Source organism: Streptopelia decaocto (assembly GCF_964273445.1).
Source record: "Streptopelia decaocto genome assembly, chromosome: 7".
NCBI classification, from domain to species: Eukaryota; Metazoa; Chordata; class Aves; order Columbiformes; family Columbidae; genus Streptopelia; species Streptopelia decaocto.
The window spans coordinates 64528655-64552704 of NC_138661.1; the positions used below are offsets into that span (position 1 = coordinate 64528655).

General features: G+C 40.4%; 1 protein-coding gene across 1 annotated transcript in view; it reads right to left on the bottom strand.

Annotated features, from left to right (window-relative positions):
• NELL1 (neural EGFL like 1) overlaps positions 1-20477 on the bottom strand; it is a 266466-nt gene extending 245989 nt beyond the window's left edge. The window contains exon 1 of the mRNA XM_082058496.1: positions 20362-20477. Within this exon, the coding sequence (XP_081914622.1) occupies positions 20362-20476 (115 nt within the window). The 5' untranslated portion in view covers position 20477. The remainder of the gene's footprint in view (positions 1-20361) is intronic.
• Positions 20478-24050: the final 3573 nt, after the last annotated feature.

A 24050-nucleotide genomic window follows, 5' to 3' on the forward strand; every position in this document is an offset into this window, starting at 1 on the left:
ATTACATTTTTCATTTTCCCATAGGTATTTTTCATTTTTGAGAGCCATCTACCATGCTTTACCACTGTACTTGCTCCATGACAAAACCCAAATGCCATCTCTGTCAGCATGCCCACTCGTCACTTTGACAAGTTCACAACTGGTCAACGACTGATTTTCTGACAGAATTCTTAACGGGATGCTGAGCCATTTGTGTCTGCTGCGAGCAGATTAAGTTGCTGTAAATAAGGTGTGCTGCAGTTAGATAAATAGACTCCTAAATTCTGCAAAATCTCAGGCACTGCCTCTCCCAACACAATTCACTGAGCTCCAGTTGCAGTTTTTACCACTGACTCCGCTACCACCTCTCCATCATACATCAGAGGAAACCTGTCCTCGCACAGCGTAAGGCAGAGATGTATTATTGCTAATAATGCTATACAGCTGCGCTTCTGGCCGAGAAATAAATACAAGACATGCTTACAATCCACTATCGTTTTGGGATTTTCTCAGTTTAAACAAGCAAAGTGTGACAGCTCATACAATATTTATTAAACTCCAGTCTGACCAGGCAGATCCAGGAATATTTCAGTCTCGCTAATCCTGCTGATGTCCAAGCGGCAGCATCGCCGCCTTATATTTGATCTTCTACGATTCAAATGTGCTGCCTCCCAACACATTCATTTTTATCTCATCCTTTTATTTGCAATACATCACCACTCTGAAAGATGATTAACAACAAAACGGAGAAATCACGGCATTTCACCTTCCCACCCCTTGCCATGTCTCTCATGCTGGGCCTTTGTCACACATCTGCAAGACCTGTGCCACTTGTGATTCCTGGATGTCACAACCAATTAGGAACCCGGGGCGCTTCCTTTCGAAAGGTTTACTTTGAAGCCAAAAATGCCGGCACAAATTCTCAGCTGGTAAAAAAACATATAATTCTACTGAATCCTGAGAATCTGGCCCAGCACGAACACTGTAACACACAAAGGAGTGATGAGATTTACAATTCAGAATCTCACTGCAGGAAGAAAAAACACCATTGTGTCATTAAATGAGGCTTTGCAGACAGAAAGAGGAGAGACTGGCTTGAAAAACAACCTGAAACACAGAAATGCAGCTACTGAGGGAATGCCATGGACTGAAACCAAACTCCAAGGAAAAAGTACTCAAGCATGTTTTGTAATTGGGTGTCTCCGTTTTTTCTGTGCAGCTTACAGCCCTTCAAATGAGACTACACACTCAGAATCCATAACACAATTGCACTTGGAAGAGCTCACCTCTGAAAAGTACTGCAAATTAGACATCAAAAAAATCACTAATCACTGAAAAATCTTTGCCAGGGGTTTAAATTCACCCAATACATAAATATAATGCCCACTTTACAACAACAAACTATTTGTCTGTCCAATGCCACTTTTTATCATGGCAGAAGATAAAGAACACAAATCATTTCCACTGCCATCGGAAAGGGGAATAGCGGAAGAGACAATCCAGCACAGAAAACTGGATTTTGTTTTTATCTACAGAATTCCATTATCTGCATCATTCTCTTCACCCAGAAAGTGTTATTGCTGGTCATAAATATTACCTAGTTCCTTTAAAAAAAAGCTGATGCAGGAGCCACAAAACTATGTGTCCCATACACCAGTAAGTTCTCCGATATCCAGTTTGCTGTCTATACAGAGAGACAATCCACCGGTACTAACTTCCAAGGTACAAGTAGGACTCAGAGATAAAATGTCCCAGAGTTGATAGTTGAAGATAATTATTCTTGTTCTGAAGTTTAAGAACCTTAGTATCTTAGAATTTTTTCTCCTTTGTCACAGTTTAAGGCAAGGCGGCAATAAACTGTGGCAGACGCTCCCTGTTACCCACTTCCCGCCACTTCTTTCCTCAGGTTGGAAAGATGATAGCAAAGAGAAGGGAGAAGGAAGAGAGACTTAGACTTCAAGCTGGAAGGTTTTAAAGGGTTTTACTAATACTACTAATAAATAGAGAATGTATACAAAACATACAAATCCAATCTCGAGTGCTCGACGCGGAGCTGGCGTCACTCCAGCAGCAGAGCTGGCTGTGTGGAGATGGCTGCCCCCGGAAGTCACGGGCGGCACTTCACAGCAAACCGGAAACTGGCTGCGGGATGCAGGTACCTGCTACTGTGCTGCGATACAAACAATTAGAATAATTAAGCCGATTCCTTCCACGTTATAAGGAAGGAGACTGGAACCCAAACTCTTTGGCTTTCCGTGAGTATTGTAAGCAGAGGGGCTAAAAAGAGACTACCCTCATGATCACCCTCTTATATAGGGGGTATGACAGTTATGAGATGGGATACTCAGTTGATCCTCAGTTGGTCAGTTCTAGTCACCTGTTGTCCTGGTTTTGTTAAAAACAAGTTTCTCTTTTAGTGAATTTGCCTGTCAGCTAAAGCCTTCATATTAACTGCATTTTCCTGGAGAACCAGACACATGTTTTGGTGAACCTAGCAATGGAATGCAAACTTATTGATAAGCATGGATGGACATCTCGCGAGAGGGGCAACGAGAAACCAGTGACCAAGAAACTGACCAGCTGTGTATAACATTCCATTCACATGAATACTTCATATAAAAGTGGGAGATCACGAGGATCTCGTCCCTTTTCCTTTTCCCTTTTCCTCATGGCTGACATGAGGAGAGGACCTTGTGAGTCATCCCTGCGAACTGAGCCCTAGTGACAGACTGAATCCAGCTCTGCTTGGTTGCAGAGTCTAATCCAGGACTTTGGGTGCCGGCTCTGCAGTTGCTGAGACTTTCAAGATTGGTTTTGTATATTTTGTATTATTTTCTCTATTCTTATCAGTAGCATTAGTAAAACATTGTTAATTTTTCCAACTCTTTTCTCTCTGTCCTTCTTTTCCTCCTGATCGCCTGTCCTTAGTGGGAAGGGGGAAAGGGAGGGGCAAAAGGGGGAAGTGGGGGGGACAGGAGGTTAACAATACATCTGCCAGGGTTTTATTGTCACCCCGTAATCTAAACCCTCGACACCTGTTCCATCCACCCCTCCTCAAACACACCCCTCTCCCAACGGATCATGGGAAAACTTATCAGTCTTTCTTGGCTACCATAGTAATAAATCTAAACATGAGCTTCTTCAGTATTCCATTGGTCTCTTATCAGCACCAAGTACAGCATCCTAGGAAAAATATGCAGGCTAAAGGTCAGAAAAGTACAGCCACCTAGAAGAACTTAGCTGAAAGAAAAATCACTAAAAGAGAACTGGTCTTGTTTTTAACAAAAGCAGGACATCCTTAAAGGTTTCACAATTGCCAGAAATAAAATATGACTTGTCGAAGCCTTCAGAAACTCTTTCACTTGAAATCATAGGCAGTGGAACATACATGTTAAAACTTCAGTCAAGCCTTGCAAAGTCTGACATTTGCTCATTATAGGGGAACCCAGATATAAAGCCACATCCCGCCACCTATCCACTGAATTTTATACAAAAATATGGGACTTCTTGGTCAGAATCATGAATGAATAATCAATGCACTGACTACTTCAGGCAGAAACATACTTGAAAATATTGTGCTATACCCTGCCACATCTCCATAGTCATGAATACACCAAACCACACACACACCTTATATTCATTCTCTGTTGATTAGAATCGATAAGATCCAAAGTTCGGAAATTCCAGAATCTTGAGTCCAAATTAATAGATAACAAACGGTATCTCTGTACTGCTTTGCAACATTAGTCTAGTATAATTCAGACAAAGAAAGTTATATGACTAAGTTTTTAAAAATTAACGCACTTCTAAGTATGGTGCTATTTATTTGGAGTAGGTCTACTCATCACCAGTGCCTAGAACACCCTCTACCACTAGAAAAATATACCTGTAGATGCAAAACTGTCTATGGAAATGCTGTTCTTCATAACTCCACCTCAGTAACTACAACAAGGGGAATTTCCCAGTAATTCCATGGTGAGATGGCAAACACAACCCAAAAGCCTCTGAAGGAACTCCAAGTGAGGAGCACAGAGATGCCCATAAGCATCTGGGGGAACACGACGTGGCATTATGGAGATGAAAAACCTCTTGGGGTGCTGAATGCAACCCTGGGCTCACAACCCGGGGTCCAAATTCCGGGAAGGAGCCACATAAGGCTCCACTGAGGACACGGTCCAGCCAGTGCTGCATCACCGCAGATCCCCCGCCCCATAGGACAGCCCCCCACATCTCTGGCAGTGCATCTCAATGCTGCGCCATCGCTGGCTATGTCAGCTGTTTGTGTTCTGCTCGATTTCTGCAGAAAGTACCATACAAATGAACTGGGAGTACAATCCATTTAGAATAAGAGCTTTCTATTTTCAGGTTGATTTTCACACTTCAAAAAAAAGAAAAATTGAGTATACATACACCCCCTCACCACAGGTGCCTGAAAGGGAAAATACTTTTTATGCTCTCTATAAAAATAACTGTCTGCTCATAATGAAATGCCATATTTCCTACATAATATAGAACAATATGGGTTTATACAGTAATCTTCAGTGAAACATCACTTCATGCTTGAATGATAATGCAATCTCAGCAAAATAAATAAATAAACATACATAGATGTGACTTTCATATGCCCTTCTATGTGATTATATTATCTTAATTTGAAATATTGACTGTCTGGAGGGGTTTTTTTTTAAACATACCAGAGTGTTTCTAAAATAAAACAAGCAAAAAAAACCAAGCATACACAGTTATTTGAAAGTACAACAGATACAAATCATGCCAGAGCATCAAGTAAAGGCAACTTTCTTCAGCAAAACAGAGAAGCAGAAGACACATCTATGTCAAAGGGAGAGCACATTTGTTGCTTTATTTGAATCCCTTTTTTAAGCTGTAGGTCCAAGGAAGAAATGCCAAACACAAAGCAATGGTGCAGTTTGTCAGGACACGCAAACTGTTAGGAAATACAGATTGCCTTAGCTTGTTGAACTATTTGGTATACTGTTTCTTACAGAGCTTGCTCAGAAGCTGCTCATATAGAACTTGTTGAGCATAATTCACTTAGCATCAGTAACTAAGTTCGCTTAGGTCACAAACTGTGAACTTCCAAACTTTCTGCCTAGAAGGAAGCTTTTGATAGTCAATACGAGCTGCATCCCTAGAGATAAGGAAAGGAAAGGAACAGAATGGTGCATCCAAAGCAGATGAGAAATAGGAAGAATGTTTTGGTTATTGACAATGTCGTCTTTTTTTTTTCCCAGCTGCAGGTGCAACTGGAGGACTCAAACTGACAACCCATCTGGTCAGTGAAAGACAAACTACCCACAGAGATAAGAAAAGGCCCAACTGATGAAAATTAAGGGATCCAGACTCTAATTCTACAATCGGCCCAAACTGACACACAAGGGGTGGGAACCTTGGACTGCAAGGGTATAACTCCCCAGAGTTTTCTTTATTTAGGGTCCCTCTTCTGAAGGCACCCAGCTTGAGCTACTCTCCAGACTGTGCCTAACAAGTGAATTCTTTCTTTTAGAGGAACTTCTGGAATTCATGTCTGACCCTCTGTTTTGGGATACCCAGAGCAAAGAAACTTCCTTAACACAAGCCCATGTAGCCCCTGCCATCCCACATTGCCCTGTTCAACACCATCTCCCCTGTTCTCAGGGACACCACCTTGCCTTGTCCTGGCTCCCTTGTCCCATGTGAGAAAATTAAAACCTCAGGCTTTTGCCACTTGTAGCCCAGAACATACGAGAGGCCCAAAATAAGAGAAAGGGAGAATCTGGCATCAGCTCCTTTAGAAACAGTGTAAGAAAATTATCATAATGCAGAAGCAGACAAAGCGAATTAGAGAAAGAAAATAATTACACTAGGAAAATAGGCAAAATTCTTGCCAAACTTACTTTGGTGATAATGTCAACAAGCGGTGGTCCAAGGGGAAGTACATGACAATTTGGGGTGGAACTTTAAGCCATGAAAAACGTGCACCACTTCTTACAAACTGAATTCCAATTTGTCTGCAAAATTGTTATTCTTTAATAGATGCTTCCATTAGAGAAAAAGATTCACTTCTAAATCAACTTATGTTTTCTAAAGCAACAGATATGTTTCATCATTCACTAGCCTGCTTGAATACCTTTTCCTTTTACTTCCTTAATTTGGTAGGGGACATACTGCAGAACACATTGCTTTATTGGTACCTTCAATCATTTTAAAGCTGTTGGTTTCAGGAGAACCTTTGCACAGTCACTCTGGACAAGTAAGTAGAAATTAACCTGGCAACAACAGGGAATCTGGATTTCAGCTACAGCAATTAAAGAACAGAATATTGCGGCATATTGGTTTTTACCTTGCTATGGGCAAAAAGCAATAAAACTGAAATCTCTATTAAAAAAAAAAAAAAAAACACAAACACAAAACACACAGCAACCGTAGTGCCCTACTTTAAGTCATCAGCTTTCCATATATGAAACCAAGAGTGGAAGGAGGATCAAAAACTAGCAACTCTCAGTGTAGACAGTTTCTAAAAGTTGCTCGGGATGAAAACACATGACAGCGTCACCAAACCCTTCTGCTCACTGAAGGCAGGTGCTTCATCAAAGCCTCTGAGTCCAAGTGGGATCTAGTGCACCAGCTCCTTTCCACACATTGGTCCCACAAAGAACCAGTCAAAAAAAATCCTAACAACCTCAAACACTACCACTGACTGATGCCCGTTCCTTCCTGCTCCTCTAAAACCACTCCTCAGTGCACACAACTCACAAACACATCCCAGGTTTCATAGAAAGATGTTGACACCAGCTACAGGGGTCTTCTCCTGTCATTTCACTGCCAAGAAGTCCTTCTCTTTAAGACTGTGCTACTAGGGAAGACTAAAGAAGGCACGATGTATTCTCAGCAGCACATCTCTGCTGCTAGGTGTTCTCACTGATACAAAAAGGCATTGTAAACGCTTTTGCCTTGCTAGCTCCACTCACAGTCAGTAATAAACAGTGGGAAATCATGCTCAACAGCACAGCTTTCTAAATTATGACTATTCATTATAAATCACTTTTTACATGTTGCTTCAAACACTGTTTCTTAAGAATAAGATCCATCTGCAGTGAAATGCTTGGTGATTTTAATATGCAAACCTCCTACAGAGATGATGTCTCATTTTAATTATTGTTTCGGTTTAATGGGTTTTCATTAAATTAGAGGATGGAGCAATTACCAGGGTGAATAGCTAATGTTACAAAGGTAAGTTCCCATGACTATACAGCAAAAGCAGTTCTGCTAGAGAAGGTGGAAAAAATAGAGTAACTCGTAGCAAACTCTCCTTTTGCATGATGCAAAACTACCCTGGCAATAGTGTTCATCTATTGCTGTCATTTTGATATACACATTTGTAAACTAATTTACAACTAGGGCTCTCCTAACAAAATTAATCTAGCATTTAAAATTGTATATATATTTCATTCCTTTCGGGAAGATATTGCAAACCCAATCCTGAAACTCCAGATACCAGGGACAGCAGAATTTTGAGTCATTAAAGAAATCAAACAGAGACTACTTATCAAATCACAGTTTCTCCCCAACCAATAATTTAGTTGATTTAGTGGATTAATGTCGGACTCTTCACTTCTTGAAAATTGGCCCAACTTGAGCACTAGCTAGAATGACCACACTCCTGTTAATTAAGTAGTTGTCAGAGAGCCTAAGTCCTTTGTTTGCTCTATCAGCATTTCAAACTGAACCATGGAAATTGAGTATTCTGGAACAAACAGAGCAGCAGATATTGCACAAGACATGGAAATGAATACGTGCCAAGAGAGAAGGTGGCCACCTACATTTCTCAAGCCCCGGCTGGCAAAATATGCCCTAGGTGACAGGGAAAGCACAGTGCCAGAACTAACAAAGCTTACATTGAGAAACTGCCCCTCTTGTGCTGCATATGGGCTTTATACCTCCAAGGACCTTACTTGTCTTTTCCACCCAAATGGACAGAATGGCCACAGAAAGCGCTGGAGTCACCTCTCCAGCAGCAGAAGGATGAGCAGCAGGTCTGGGCACACACACATCTCCGGGACTGACACCGTCTCCAAACCACTTGGCCATGATGGAGCAAAACCAGAGGAAGCCAAATGGCTTTGCAACAAGAGCCCTGCTGAGAACTCCGGTGCTCACCTTGCTGAGGCCACACATCGCCTGTCACTCAAGGCAGCCTCTTTAATTTGTTTCAAACATTTTAAGGGGCTACCGAGCTCAGGCTCAAGTAGGCTCTGTTGTTTCCTCAAGGGACTCGTGCTGACATCAAGACTACTTACAAACGGTTGACCCCTTAAATTAAATGCCTGCTAGAAACCCTCCTGAAGTTACACTACCACTAAAATCACATAATCCGCCCTTAAATTATGCAAGTTAATCAAATTACATGTGTTGTTAGTTAATTAGTTCAGGAGTCACTGATTATAACATCTTTTCCACTGTTTATCTCTACTGGATAAAGTATCGCATCACTGTGACTATAATGTTAAAGATTGCTATTTGCAAATTTGGAAAACAATAACATTTTAACAGAAAGAATATGGACACCACCAGCAACACTGTCATGTTTAAACACAGCCAGTGGTGATGTATGTAACTTTGGGAAATAGCAGTAATGGCTAAGAATTGTTACTGACATGTTGTCCATTTTTGCAGGAGTACTGTCCACTTCAGGGATCTATTTTAAGAGTATATTAAACACTAATGTTGTGCAAAATAATGAGCCACCCAAAAATACTGCTTCTGTTCTGGTTTCATGCAAAAAGAAGCTAAGCAAATTTTTCCTCCCCTTCTACAACACATTTTCAGGTATGCTCACAGTCACATACCCACAAAATTAGAAGTTACTTTAAAAAGTATATATACTGAACTTGACAAAACATGTTCTTCAGACACATTTGTTTAAAAGAAGCTTAAGATGGCACCAGAAGGTGAGTAGCATCTACAACCAAAAATGAGATATAGAAGCCAAGTTTCACAAATAACTACTAATTGTAGTTTGGATTTATTTCCTCCCACTATAACCCTGAGCGTGTTCGTAATCTAGAAACAAAATTTAAGCTTTTTCAATAGAGCATGCAGAGACTGATTCATTTGCATTTTTAAGGAATATGTAATAATTCTGATTTGTCATTTGGCACTCTTCCTTTTCACACGTAATAATAAATGCTGCTCATACTTTATGGCAACAGTATTAAAAGTAAATAGTAATACCAAGTACTTCTGAAGTGCTTCGGTATTCCTAAGTTTAACATGAATATGACAGATACTGTTAACAAGTAACCCATAACCTGGATTTTCAAAGCAATTATAAGTACAAGATCCCGCTGAAGCAGGAGAGAAGCTGAGCGCCTAAATTATTTTGACTCTGTTGAAAATCCCAGTCTAACTTCAGCAAGGCCACACAGAAATCAGAATTTGCCTCCCTGGTGAAAACCTGTATTCTTAAACACGTAAATCAAAATACTAGCTTTAAATAGTTCATTAACAGGAAAGTTTCAGCAACACAGAAACCTCTGACTCAGGTTTGTCACTTGCAGAGAGAGGTTACAATGCCTAATGCTACTTATGGCAGCAAACAGACCTGGCTACACCTACACAAAGGTTTTAATTTCCAGTCCAGTAAAGCCTTTTATCACATGAATAATCCAACTAAAGGAAAAGAAATTAGCCGTAAAGTTCAAAGCAAGCATGTGCTGAAGTGCTCTCCTGGTTCAAAAACTCCCAATGACTTGACACTAAATAGTTTTTTAATTACTTTTAAAGCATTTAGCTCATTTATTACTAAAAATCTTATGTTTTCTCTTTATTCTCTGCATATAATTTGTAGAAGCATTAAACAAATGTGTTTCATGAACTAATTCTCCCTTCTGTTTTCTTTCCCTTAGAAAAAAATCACTTCCATGTTATTGCTAAAGCAAATTAAATCCTGAGTGTCTGTTTTATTTATTAACTGCATGATAATAACACGAGGCGTAATACATTTGTCAAAGCCCTTCTCTACTGAAGTATAATTTCTGCTGTCAGCCTCTTTACAATTATGTTTATATTCAATATTCTAGTTGTCTTTGTTTCTTGGAACACACATAAGCACACATTTATATATTCTCCCAAAATATGTATAAATTCTGTTTGTGAAGTGTTCCACACAACCCCCCAACAAAGAATTATAAATACAACTAACATACTTAGTCATTCCCTGCAAGTTTTATACAAATTATTTGAGGGATTTAAGAATTTTCAAAAATGTCACAATAATAACTGGTTTATCTTTTTACACCATAATTATGATTTGGAGCATTGCTTTTCTTATTTCACCCAAGCATACCACAACTCATGAATAAAATATGACAACTTTGATAGCATCCATTGCTGTGGGTTCATCCGTAACAGCAAACGTGCTTGGGGTACTAAGCGCTCCCTTTTGCTCCATAAGCCTTTGTTTCTGAAAATAAGCTTTTATTTAAATAGAACTGCCACATGTGTCCCCCTTTTTTACATTTCTTGCCATTAGCAATAACACCAGCAATAATGTTGACTTTTTTTTTTAATGACTACATTTTGAAACAATTAGGATGGCATAAAGCTGGAAAGGGAGAATATCCAATCTCAAAGCTGGTACTCGCTAGACATCAAAAACATTAAAAGCACTGCCAGCATCAGAGAACAAAAGGCTAACACAGAGGACCGTGACTTTTAAATGTGTGGGCAATGATATTACAAAAAAGAACTTTAATTTTGTTCTGGCTTCATAATTAATTACAATGAAGTAAACATAAACTTCCAGCATTGCCCTAATACGATGACTGTAACTAATACTGCACAGGGTCCTCCTACCACAACTTCTCAGTAGATTCCCTTAAAAGGAAGACTTGAGGTAAAGCGCAGTACGTAAGGCTTGCAAATCATTGGCATTTACCAAATCATTCTGCAAATATCATGTTTTAAGGCTGTGCTGGTTCATTTCCCAAGCAGCATGATGAACATCCGTTAAGACCTCCGCAGACCAAGAAAAATCACGACACACACACACACAAACCCCACTTCTCCTCCCACACATCTTGGCTTTGTTATTTTCCCCAGTCCCCAAGAATAGGCTTTGAAATTTCAACATTGTTATGCATGATGAGCCAAAGCAAAAAGAGAGAAGCAGAGGCAGGTCTGAACGCCATCTGTAGACAGTATTTCATCACAGAAGCAATGAGTATTTAACCTCCGAGATCTAGTTTTATACATGCGCTCTCAGAGCCTCTTTGCTGCCTTCCAGTTTACAAAAGATAAATTAAAATGAAAAGGAGAAAGACGGGGCACAACACAGAACTAAGCTTTAGAACACAAACTTGTCCACTGTAGGAGGTGCCTGTTCCCACTGATGCCAAATGGAAAACTGGACTTCGGAGGGAGGAGTCACCCGTGTGTGCAAGGGGAGGACACACTCGGTAAAATAATCCGTGCAGCTGCAGAGATCCTATAGTATTTTTTCCTATTTATAGCACAAAGGACCAACGGGAAACTCAGCTGTAACTATGTAAGAAATGTTATCACACGAGGAGGGAGGACATGGGACAGATTGCAATAAAAGATCTTTTAGGAAGCCAAAACACCAGTGCTACACTATTTACTGCTCCAAAATAGTGATTCACAGATCCCTGTTGTCAGAATTACAGAACCAACTTTGCTCTTTTAGCAGGTATGCAACCTACGTAACTACTGATTTAGATGAATGGTTTAGTGGACATCAGGTGCCAATAATAATATTTTTGTCCATTTTATTAAAAAAAAAAAATCCAATGTTCTGCGTTTTGTATCACTGAAAAGGCCACAGAAGCAAAGGCAATCACATGATACAACGCCATGAACCAGCACAGCGTGACATGATTACTTCACACCATTTATGTGGCAAAAATGAAAAATAAGAGAAAAAAATGTCCCCCTCATGTCATTTATACACCCACACTGCAGGTAGCAAGATTAATCTAGAATTTGGCACAGAAGTGGGTTGAGGCCTCAAGTAGCATCTAATTTTTATTCTTGATAGGTAGTTCAAGCCAGCGGGGTTTTTCACCACAGGAAACGGTCCATGCCTGGCTCTTGTATTGGGTCTGATTATATCTGCCTTTGTGTACTTTCTAAAGGTACAAAATCTTAAAAAAAAATCATTGTACATGTTTAAATTTGTGTCATAGTAGTTTCAAATAACACCACTTTTCAGACAGAAGATGTGGCTCTGTTTAGAAGTAATATAATCAAGTAGGATGAATGTAAATATTCTTATCAACTGGATATTAACACATTTCTACTAAAATTGTTTTGAAAATTAAGAGATCCCTCTTGGGGTCAAAACCAACCATAATGGGCCGCTTTGATTCATTGCCTATAGTGAGAACTCAATTCTCCAGCGTTGCTTTTCCGTCCCACTGTGTTTCAAGCAGTTTTAACTCAGAAGCACCAAGTAACGCTCCGATTCTGCTCTCTTTTGCCCCAAAATCTGTCCAGTGACCCAGACCCGCAGGGCCAGGCGCGGGGATTTGACCTGAACTTGGGCAGGATTCTGCACCAAGAGATGCTCAGCGCTGTGCAGGGACTCACCTCAAGGCACCACAACTCAAGTACTGATTCTTCTTCGCCAAAACGCTGACCAGCCCATGTGCTATTTGATAAGATATTATAGAATTATATTCTTACTCCAGTTCAATAGTCGTTTACTGAAGAAGCAGCTAATAACACCTGATTACATGCAGTATGATACGACTTAAGAGTACCAGTTAGCCAAAATCCTTTGCAGGAAAAAGACAATTCTTGTTGTCTTTCTGTTCTGATGAAGATACAAGAAACTCAAACTGTTATTTTTTTTATCTAAATTGATTTACTTTCATTGTAAGACCAAGATGCTCACGCGGTTTGGAAGCAAGCTATGCTTACTGGCAGTATCAGAAACTAATTTCTGCATCCCCCTCTGCCCACTGAAGAGCAGAGACCTTTTATTTTATTTCTGCTTATCTTCATTACAGAACTTTGTCAACAGGTTGCCAAAAGCATTCGAGGCTTTCAGCATACTACAGGAATACTGAAGTGCTTATCCCTCTTCCCCTCTGTACTTACCACCCTGGCAATGAAGACAGACAAGCAGCACAATTATTGTCTCCCAGGAAAGCAAAAATAACTGCCAAGGACAGAAGCAATGTGTGCTCAGAATCCTTTCCTCATCATTACAGACATGATGGAAAACCCAAAAAATGTCAAGTAACAGAAGGCTGCATGTCAACATTCATGATGGAAAGAAAAAAGAAAGAAAGAAAAGTAGAAATCGGTCACTGTCATTTAATATGACTACATTTCTATTTTAGTCTATACTTTGGGTGGAGTAGTGGTGTTTTAACAAAAGTATATGCAGCAAGAAGCTCCGCAAGGATTTACAAGTTATACCTTCATATCAATACGCTGGATAAATTTTACTCCTAGACGGGTTTCCAACATAAGTCAAATATTAAACAGGAGTGGAAACAGCCAGCACTGGATGGGTATATAGGAGTGTTTTAAAACCTACTTCTGGGAACCGACAAAGTTAACAGTAGTTTATGTATCTTTAGAGCCTCAAAGCATTGTTCAATAATTATGTCTCAAGTGATCTTTAATTTCCCCCACTGGAGATTATTCATCTCACTCATCCCCTCCTAGCTCATTGTATTCCATCTCCAGATCATTCCTCTGGTCTGAAAATGGTCAGGTTTACAAATGAAATAAACAAACAAAAATACCCACAACACGCCACACTTAGCCTAATGATTTCATTGCAAAAAAAACATATATACAAAACATATAAAAATATTTATATAAAACACATTAAAACATTAGCTATATTAAAAGAAAAAAAAAGCAGCTAGACAGATGTTATGGTTAAAATCTCACAGGAAAACCTTGCTCGACCCTCCAGGTTCCAACATCTTTCTTACACCAGCTTTCCAAAGGGCCCCTGTCTCACTTGGTGCACAAAGTAAAGAACAAGGAGCAAAAAAATACCTATTTAACAAACAAGGATCTGAACTTTTGCTTTATTTTTATTGTTCAAGGCTCACCCTGAACAGCAGATCTGCCCTATTCAAATCCTTCTCTGAAAACAGAACAGACCACAACCAAGTTAATTATTCCAGAACGGTATCTGAGACCTCTACAAAAATTAATGAATTCTTTTCACACCACTGTTGGTAGAGGAAAGGGCACTAGTACCTCAACTTCACAGATGAGCCACCCGAGCACAGCAAAAATAAGGTTCTAAATCACTAACGAAAAAAGCGCATTATCCAGGTTGCATCCTCCAAAAACATTTGTTAAAAATTAGCACACATCACAGATATTTCACTGGTGGCCCATAGGCAACATGGGGCAAAACCCCAAATTTAGCCCACCCTTGTGGAAACTGGCGCAGACCTGCACCACACGGCAGGTAATAGGGAAAAAAACTCTCTTTAAAAATAATAATAATAATAATAATAAAGTTCACAAGTTTGAGGAGCCTGCAGAGTTTCCATGAAGAGACACCTGTTTGGCACCTCTGTGAGGAGAGGTGGGAGATGGTGACACCTCAGGAAAAGCATCTTTTAAAAGGGAAAAATAAACTAATCAGGCTGGAAAAACAAGTGAGCAGCTGTGCAGGCGCTCAGCTGAGAGCACAGGAGGGTGGTGGGCAATATTTAGTAAAAAATACATTTAAAAAGAAATAAATATTCCTTTGATTTCCAAGAGCATAAGGGTCATCGCCTGCTTTGCCAAGGGCATGTTGGAGCGGAACACCAGCACCCAGGTGTGCCCAGAGGTTCTGCACCACTGTCACCCCTAAACCTCCCACTAAAACGGGGTATTCGGATACCATAGGGCATGGAAAATGTACTACAGCTACCCTCTTTTACAACAGCTAAAGCTAGTACAAAGATTTCCAGCCACCCATGTTGCGCCTTCCTAATTTTTCTGCTACGGTGAGACTTCTGCTCTGTAAAAACAATACTGCTTATACTTAACATTTGCTATAAACATACCAGGAGAGATCACACAGAAGGCAACAACTCTCATTGCATTATCTCATGTTAAGAGGGACCGATGCCTGGAACTCTAAAAATTAAAGTTTATCTCCGCTACTCACCGCAGACCTCCCTGCTGTCCACCCCAGGAAGAGTAATTGCAAGTATCCTCCTCCAGCCCTTATCTGCTGCCTTGAGTTCGGCTCTGCGGCTCGCACACCCCACACATTACACTGAGCTTTAACACTTGTAGTAGATTAAAACCTCAGCTGTTGCACGCAGGTCACCAAGACTCGGGTGAGAAGATGTTCACGAAGGCAGTGGCCAACTCACCTTTGAATTTACCGAGCGCACCTCGGTGCTGAGCTGCTGCCCCACAGCCGGGGTGTAAAAGTGTATCCTGAAGACCATCCCAGAAGAAGTGCACTTAAAATTCCTGATATAAAGGGTATGTGGCCAGTCCTGACAACAACAACAAACCCCTTAGACTTTGTACCGCAAAAGCTGGCTTTTAGGACTTGGATTCCTAGAGTGGGATCTGGAAACACCTCTACTCCGTAAGCGAGGAATTAGCAAGTCAAGGAGGAAGGCGTCTAAGAAAACAAAAAAAATCAGGATCCATAACACACTGAGAGGAAACACCAACACCATCATCTATAAGCTCAAATGAGTCTGCTGGGAGGCACCTCTACCTCCCTTGGGACTGCAGCTTTGCTCTCTCCTGCCCTGAAGCAGGACAGTCCTTTTGTTTCAGAAACTCAACAAGAATCACTCTTTTCTCACAAAATCATCGCCTTTCTCTGTGCAGATACTCATTATTCTTTCACCTTTCATGTTGGAGCTACGACTGTGCAGAAAAGAACTCGGCAGTCACTGGTACGAAGTGGGAAGAAGGACCAAACTCTGTGCTGTGGGGCAGGAGTTTCACTTATAAATCCAGTGGTAGCTTAATGCAAGTAAAGGAACAGTCAAGGAAGAAGGGACTACATATAGGTTGACTTTTAAAAGTACTTGCTGGTTTATTTTCCTGCATGCTATCCATTATAAAAAGCCATTCCTAATTTAAAGATTAAGCTGAAAAATACTGCCAGATTGCTAGGAAAAGCAGCAGCAAAGCATTAATAAACTTATTGGGGAACTGCTTTATAAGTAAAGGCTTCGAGCCTCTGTTAGTTCAAAAGAGATTTTGAGAGAAGAAGAATTAAAAAGAAATGGGCATGGCTGACAGGTTGTAAAAGGTATAAATTTTTACTTCCCCAATGAGAACTGAGCACAGAATAAACGTCAGACTGGTTAAGGTAATCAGATAATGTAACAGCTAGGCTAAACTTTGGGCTCAGTGTAGTTAAAAACAAGACAACCAGTTAAGCACCTCCTCTTGCCTTAATTATAGAGAAAGCCTTTCTCTGCCACAGAACTCAAGATCCTGCTGAGCTTTCCACTTACATGGCCAAAATAAGCCCTGCTTCCCTGCTATCTGAAAAGGAACAGGACTGAGCTCCACTAAGCGAGACATGGCTCAGTGTTTCTTAATGTACTACAAGTTTGTATTATAAACCCATTCTAGGAATTTCAGTATAATTTTGTCATGTTTGTAAGATTCCATTTACAGATGTCTTTCACGCAACGTTGGTTAAGATGTTATTGTAATACATTAGGCAGATGATCAATATTTTCAATACACTTCTCTGAATTAAATCACCTACCTGGCCTCAGAACTGTTTCCTTGAATTCTTTGGTCTCTTGGTTGAAGGAAAGGAGATGTGGGATCAGACACCAGGATCGTGGATGCCCCGTTCCCCAAGAGCACTCTAGTCAAGAATCCACTCGCCCTCTAAAACAACCCATCTGGACGCAAAGCCTATTTACCCCGCTCTCGTTTGTATAAGTAAATAAAAGGTAAGTAATTAAGACACCATAATGTTAGGAATCTGGAGAGTCAGGCTGTTTGCAGAATTGTGAGTTAGATGTCTACATGTCATCTAATTCACACTCTCAGTGTTTATGCCGCTTTTTGGGTTCCCTCATCTCCGTTTCAGAGAGAATGGAACAGAAACACACAAATAATAAAACTGATCAATCAAAAATCCAGCTGAAATGTTCTAATAATCGAAGTCCATGCCCAACAGGACCACTCAGATAACAACACTTAATTATAGGTTTCTATGCTTTTCTGAATTAGGAGCAGATTTGCTCACCCAAAGGCAACCCACATCTCTCAATTCCCACTTTGGTTCTATCATACTGTCACACAATTGAGTCACACAACTGAGTTGAATTTGTTTCTTTGCCTGTAAAGCCACTGCTCACAGAAATCTGAGTTTCAGCTCTTGCTACCAATATCATTATAAAATCAGAATACGTAACTGGCTTCACTGAGGTTGTATTGGACTGAAATTGCTACCTCTTCAGGGAAAAAGAGTCCTTCTACATTTTCTCTGGGATAAATCAAATCATGACCTCATTCCCCAGAAACTTTGTAACAAATAGTATGCCATTTACTATAGGAGAGTTAACATCACTGATCAAAAATCTAATTAAAAATAACAGTTTATTTTGTGCATAACTTCCCATCACCTCGCTCCTTCCTTTTTTTTGTCTCTAAATGCAACCAAAATAATGCCCAAAATTTAAAAACCTTTCCATTTCAAAGAGAAAAAGAATTTCACTTAGGAAAAACAATCCATTTTTTCACTACAGCAGCACACATAACTGTCTGAGTTGGGGAAAAATTACCATTTCTCTACCTCAAACATGTAGACTTCCAGAGGCACACAAAGGAACACTCGCAGTTTGAACAGCTCTAGTAAAGCCATAAATACATCTTACAAGACAGAAAACGATCCGCGGGGAAACCTTTGTGGAAGCGCAGAGCCCTGTTACGCTGCTGTAAGGACACTGCCAAAGGCACGGGCAAAACTGTCCCTATGAAACCCAACACCAACTCAAACTCTTCTTATCATTTCCTAAACTAGGAAGTCCTTGGTGGTGAAGGCACAGGAGTGAAGCTGTCTTCTAAGGTGGCTCCATGCTCAGCAATGAGCCTGCACGGTGACAAAGGTCCTCCCGCCCCTGCCCAGCGAGGCACAGCGTGCATCAGCTACTCATGGTAAGAACTCGTCTAAGCAAAGCTTTGCTGAAAGGATCCTATCTCAAAAACTAGAAGAGCTGGTCCAAGAGGATACAGTTATTTTAAAACTAAGCACTAACTTCCAGTTTATTCTCTCCTCTGGGAGCATCATGTTGGCTGCTTGAATCTCTGTTAGACATAGCAGTTGCCCATTCATTGCCCCGAGTTCTATATCGGTTTTACACTACGGCAGGATAAAAATCAAGGCTTTATCTCTTGGTTCTAGCCAAAGGACCTGGCACACAGCCAGACTGTAGTTGGAAAGTAAGTCACCTCTGTTAGTAAAACTCGTACAGCTGCCGACACACTGCTGACATTTAACAAGTAACAGATACGAACCAGAAGGGAAGCGGCCAACAAAGCAGCCTTGGATTTCCATCCCATCAGACAGCAGCAGCAAAAGACCCATCGCAGACCTTTCTCAGGATGGAGTAATAGACCGAAGGTCTCCAGTTCTCTCCCAGCCCAAGGGCTGATGAGCTTAACTGAAGATAATAATTTTCCCAAGCCATCTTCCAAGAAGTTTCATACTAGAGGTGATATCCAAGCACAGGGCTATTCCTGTGCACATTTGCAAGAACAACTTCTATTGTGGGAATTAAAATAATTAATAATAATAATAATAATAATAAATAACTAATCACAGACTTCAAATTGTTTACCGACTTCATACAGTGAATTTCTGTTCAGTGCTTCCCACAAACGTCTTCCAATTTATCCACTTGTGTGAACTTCACAAGCTCTACCTTTTTAACGCTCGTCTTCTCCAAGTTTGTAAACTATAGGTGGGGTCCCCCAAGGCAAAAAGAACTGAACATCCATAACACCTTCACCATTAGCCTTTCAAAGCTCCTTTCAGTATCAATGGTTTCAATCAGTGCGCTGAAAAGCACATCTTGGTCTTCCTCCCTGCAGCGCTGACCACCAGCATGTGAAAACTCAGCATCACAGCTCATCAGTGCGGTTGTGACTAACTGCACAGAACGGCAATTGGAAATACTAACATATTTTAAGTCACTTAAGCCAATGCAGGGTTCTAAGGGATTTGTTTGTCCGTAATGGACAAACCTGGATTTGTGGTATTGGAAGAAAAACAATTTGTATCTTTAAATGTATAAATTAATGGACATTAATCTGGGAACAAGTGAAAACTATGCTACTGAATGTAGCACAAAAGATTGGAAATACAACTAACCAATTCTGAGAAGGTCTCCAGAAGCCTCGCTGCTCTTGCTCCTACACTGGCCTTGGCCAGGTAAAGAATAAACTAAGATTATGGACCTGCTTCTCTTATTACTTACAGTAAAGTCAGTTAGCATTGCAGATCCAGAACTAAAGCTAAATGAGATTGTAGTAATTTGCTTCTCAAAACAGCTACAGAGGACAGATACCAAAACCACTACCAAGCACACTTCAACACAGAGTAAAGCACAGTAAAGGAAAAACATGGGAGGTTTCCACAATAAAAATGTTCCTCACTGTGCTTTAATGTGCATGTTAATCTCAACTGATATAAATGTCTTTCTTGCCTAACAAGCATATTGTAACAAATCAGTGCTTCCACCCCGTAGGACATCATGTCACAATCTGGACTTAAATCCCTGGTAAGACTTGTTAATTCATCCAGAATTTCACTCACTTTAAAAAATATATATAAATAAAAGAATTAAAACACTTCACAAGCATTATCTTAGAATACTGAATGAAAAAAAAAAGAAATCCAAGTGACTTGTTCTGTACCTGGTACTCAGCTTGGACAGTTCAATGCAATACTGTTCAATTTTCTCACTTTAACAGTTTTGACAAAGCTGATGGAAGACTTGCTACATGTTACCAATCAGTGTCAACACATTAAATACTTTGTCACAGTTCCACTGCTTCAGCTGTGCCTCTGCATGTATACAATCACATCATACACAGGAATACAACCGCGCCTTGGAACTGCTTTGATGTATTTAGTTACAAATAAATATTGGGGAGTGTTGAAAACCTACCCAAACAAACTTCCCTAAAGATCTCTAACCTCAAGTGCCTGACAGCACACTAAAAAAATGCCATATGTATTTCAGGAAAGTAACTAAGACTATTTCCAAAACATAAAAATGAAATTAACCGACAGTTAAGTAAGACCAGCAGTACAGGGAACCAGTTAGGCAGCAAAGCTCTTAGGAGCTCTTGCAGGCAGACGTGAGATGAGAGAAACGAGGATGCTCATCTTACCTTGGAATAAAAATGCTTTGCTGGCGTTGTGTAGTCCCGACACTTGTGTCACCCCAAGGGTTGTATTCACAAGATCCAGTTCTGTGATTACATCAATTTGTAAGTCAGGATCCATTCCAAATCCTACAGCTGTTGGAGGCACAGAGAAAGAGAGACACAGCCTTAGATCAATTTTTATTTCAAATCAGGTAATGAAAAGCAGGGAGGAGAGTATCTAGTGCAGACATTTCTAGTACCTTCACACTCACACATTGTATACAGTAATTACTTATACGACAGCACCTCTGCTGCAGAAAAGAGAAGATATTTTTTTCCAGTTCTTTCAATTAAACTATTTCCTTTCCACAGATCTTGCTACACACAAGTTAAAACATTCTGAAACTGATACATTAATCCAGTATCTTCATAAGGCTACAGAGTAATAAATAAATAAAAGCATAACCACCTATGCAAAAAGATGAAAGAGATTTGCAGCATTCACCTATTGGCTACACGATTTCCAGGGAGACGTGAGGACTGAAAATTCTTCTCACATTTCAGACCTAGCTCCGACTAACAGAACCTGGTCTAAACATAATCTGTTTCCCCAACTGGTCAAAATGACCCAGGGGGAAATACAGTAGCAGGGCAAAGGATGCCACCCGGTAATCCAAGAGCCCTGGGTGACTCATGGAACTGATTTTTCTTTGGAAGCGCACCTCCGTATTTCAGCACGGCCTATGCAGCGTGCCAAAGCCTACCGACAAATAGCAGACATTCATTCACCTGAACCAGCAGGAGCACCTGCTGGAGGAGCACAAATCTAAACCTAAAATTTAGAAATGATTTATGCCCAGGAAAAGACTGGGCACTCCTTGAACTAGTAGGGACCTCATGGGATTGACAAGACACACACACACACTCAAGAAGTTTGAAGTTGTTCTGTTCAAAAGTTCAGGGCAACTCGATGGTTATGGCACACCAAGTTCATTAAACATATCTCCTTTCTCTAGGAATGATGATGGGAATAGACCAGCCTGACCACCACATCTCTCTCAACACAGTATAAGTGTGGCATGAGATGTGTGCCTGAGATACAGGTCAAATATCTCCTGTGAGATGCAAGCACCTTCCTAATAAAATTTTTCACTAACAGGCTCCAAGAATGAAATCCTGACAGAGCTGAAGTCAATGGTAAAAGTCCCACTAACTTCCACGGAGCAAGGACATGACCTGTAAAGCACATCCAGACTGACCGCCACTGAGTGGACTTCATGTTCGGATCTAAATTGATTCATTTGTTATTCCAGGACTGTGCTTCTGGATCAGTTAAGCAGCAAATATTCTAGTTTTATTCTTGGAGAGGCTCAAAGAAACTACTGAGGTGTACAGAATGAACAAGAAGTTACGCATTCTACGCATAAATCATCTGTACCACAGCACTTTTGCCTTTCCTTTACTCAAGTATTAAAACTTGTTGGAATAATGTGTTGTGCTAATGCAGAGGATACTACTGCATAAGGAGCAGAGTAGTAAAAAAATACTGAAAAGACAACTTTAGGAGGTCTCTAGCAACCTTACCCTACAATGATAATTAAGATCTAGAGGCACTTGGCAGACTAAAGCTCAAAGAGTGCTGGCATATCCAAGTGAATACACATATAATGCCTTTATAAGGATGTGGGCATAAATGCCTTTTTGTAGAAAACTAACATTACAGAACATAAACCAAGATAAACTTCTTCAAAAGTAAAAACTTCCCAGATCAGCAGCATCATCAGGCTTTTAGTACCATCTTTGACTTCACCTGCCCTATACACTCATGCCCTGAAGGACCACAACTGATGCTGTGCACACTGACAGACCAGCTGAGCAACAGGAGAAAATTCATCTACCTCTTGATTCCCAGCCACAGCAACTCTTCCAGTGCAGGGGATGCAACCTACAAACTACAGACACAAACACACACACACACACATATATATATATATATAGGGAGAGGCCTTGCTGGGGGAAAAAAAACCCAAACAATCAAAAACAAAACAATAAAAGCACAAATAAAAGCAAAGATTGATTTGGAAGACAAACAGGAGGACTTACTCTTTCTTCTAAGGTTTTTATTCAGATGAAAAGCAGCACAGTGTAAATTGTGTGAACTTATCTATTAGAAAAGATAGTATCTGCTGTCCCTGCCAAGAACGGTGATGCTGTTCCTCATTTGAAAGAGGTTAGATCTATCCAGATCAGCAAAAACCTACTAATATGAAGGAAGGTCAAGTAGGGACTAAAATTTGCTCAACTCAAAGGACAAACTATGTCCAGTAAGACAAATCCTGACCCCATAAAAGTCAGTGAAAGCTCTGCCACAGACATCAACAGGATGAGGAGAGAAACCACATCTAGCAAGTATAGGCACCCCCATAAATCACAGTAGCTCCACTGCTCTATTAAAGCTGTTTATTCCAGCCTGAACACCCAAGGCTCAACATGTATAGATCACCACAGCTCCACAGGCTTCGATTTATGCCAGTGAAGGATCTTGTGTGACAACTTCAGTGTGCCCCCTTCCAGCTTTTAAAACGCTTTCAAAACCAGAGACTATTTCTAATGTCACAGCAACTGTTTAGCAAGAGCACACACTGCTTTAAATACCCAGTCCTTCTCCTGTGCTGTCTCTTGGAGCTGCAGCAGGCACTCAAAAGCCTGGTTAATAATTAATAAACAACAAATCAGCAGCTTTGGTATGATAACCAAGTTTCCTTTTCCCTTGTGGTCTCTCAGTCTATCAGAAAGATACCACAGGCATATCAACCACACTTGCATCTAGTATTTTACGCTGTCTCTCTTCAGTGGAACAAGAGGCTGGAAATAGCATTTCTTTCTGAAGTAAAAATTAACCATCAACACATCTGCTCTCACTGGAGAACAGTGCAAAGCTGGGGCACGATCCTGACTGACTTTGCTTTTAAATCCTATTTAAAGTAATTGGGCCGTTCCCCTTAAATCAGTGGCTCACACAAGCAAAACTCCCAATGGTTCGGTCAGGTGGGTGGGAACAGAAATCATCTCAGGACTTGGTGGATTTGGCCCAATGTGAACTGAAGGCACTACAGCAGATTAGAGGATTAAGCAATATAATTATGAATGATGTCACTAGGAAATCCCTAAAAAGAAATTAATTCTGCCTTACAGTTCTGACAGCTTGTATTCTCTGCTTACGCCTTTATCACCTACACCCCAGCACCAGCAACCATGTCACACTCCATCTAGCTAACGTGCAGCTATGCAACGAATGCAGCACACTTATAATTTCCTCAACATGTGCAACGTGCTATTTGGGGACGGGAAAAAACTTTAAGTAAAAGCACACTCGACACAAGCAAGTCATTCCCACGTACCCATGTGCAATCATTCAAATGGTAAAGAGTAGGCTCTGGCAGAGGCATTTTGCTCTCTCACAGCTTCAGCGGCAATTGTTGCACACAAAGAACTTTCCAAGTGGCTTCACAATTCCAGGTAGTGGAGTTTCGGGTCCTACTGACCATTTCCAGTATTTCTGTGTGCAATATTAGTAGTAACACCACTACAAAACGGACAGGTGGTATTTTCCTCCAGCTATTTTTATGTCATACCTCTCAAGATCTACAGATTTTGAGGAGGTAATAATTACCATAAGAATAATTGTAATTTTAAAACATGGACTCCTTTAC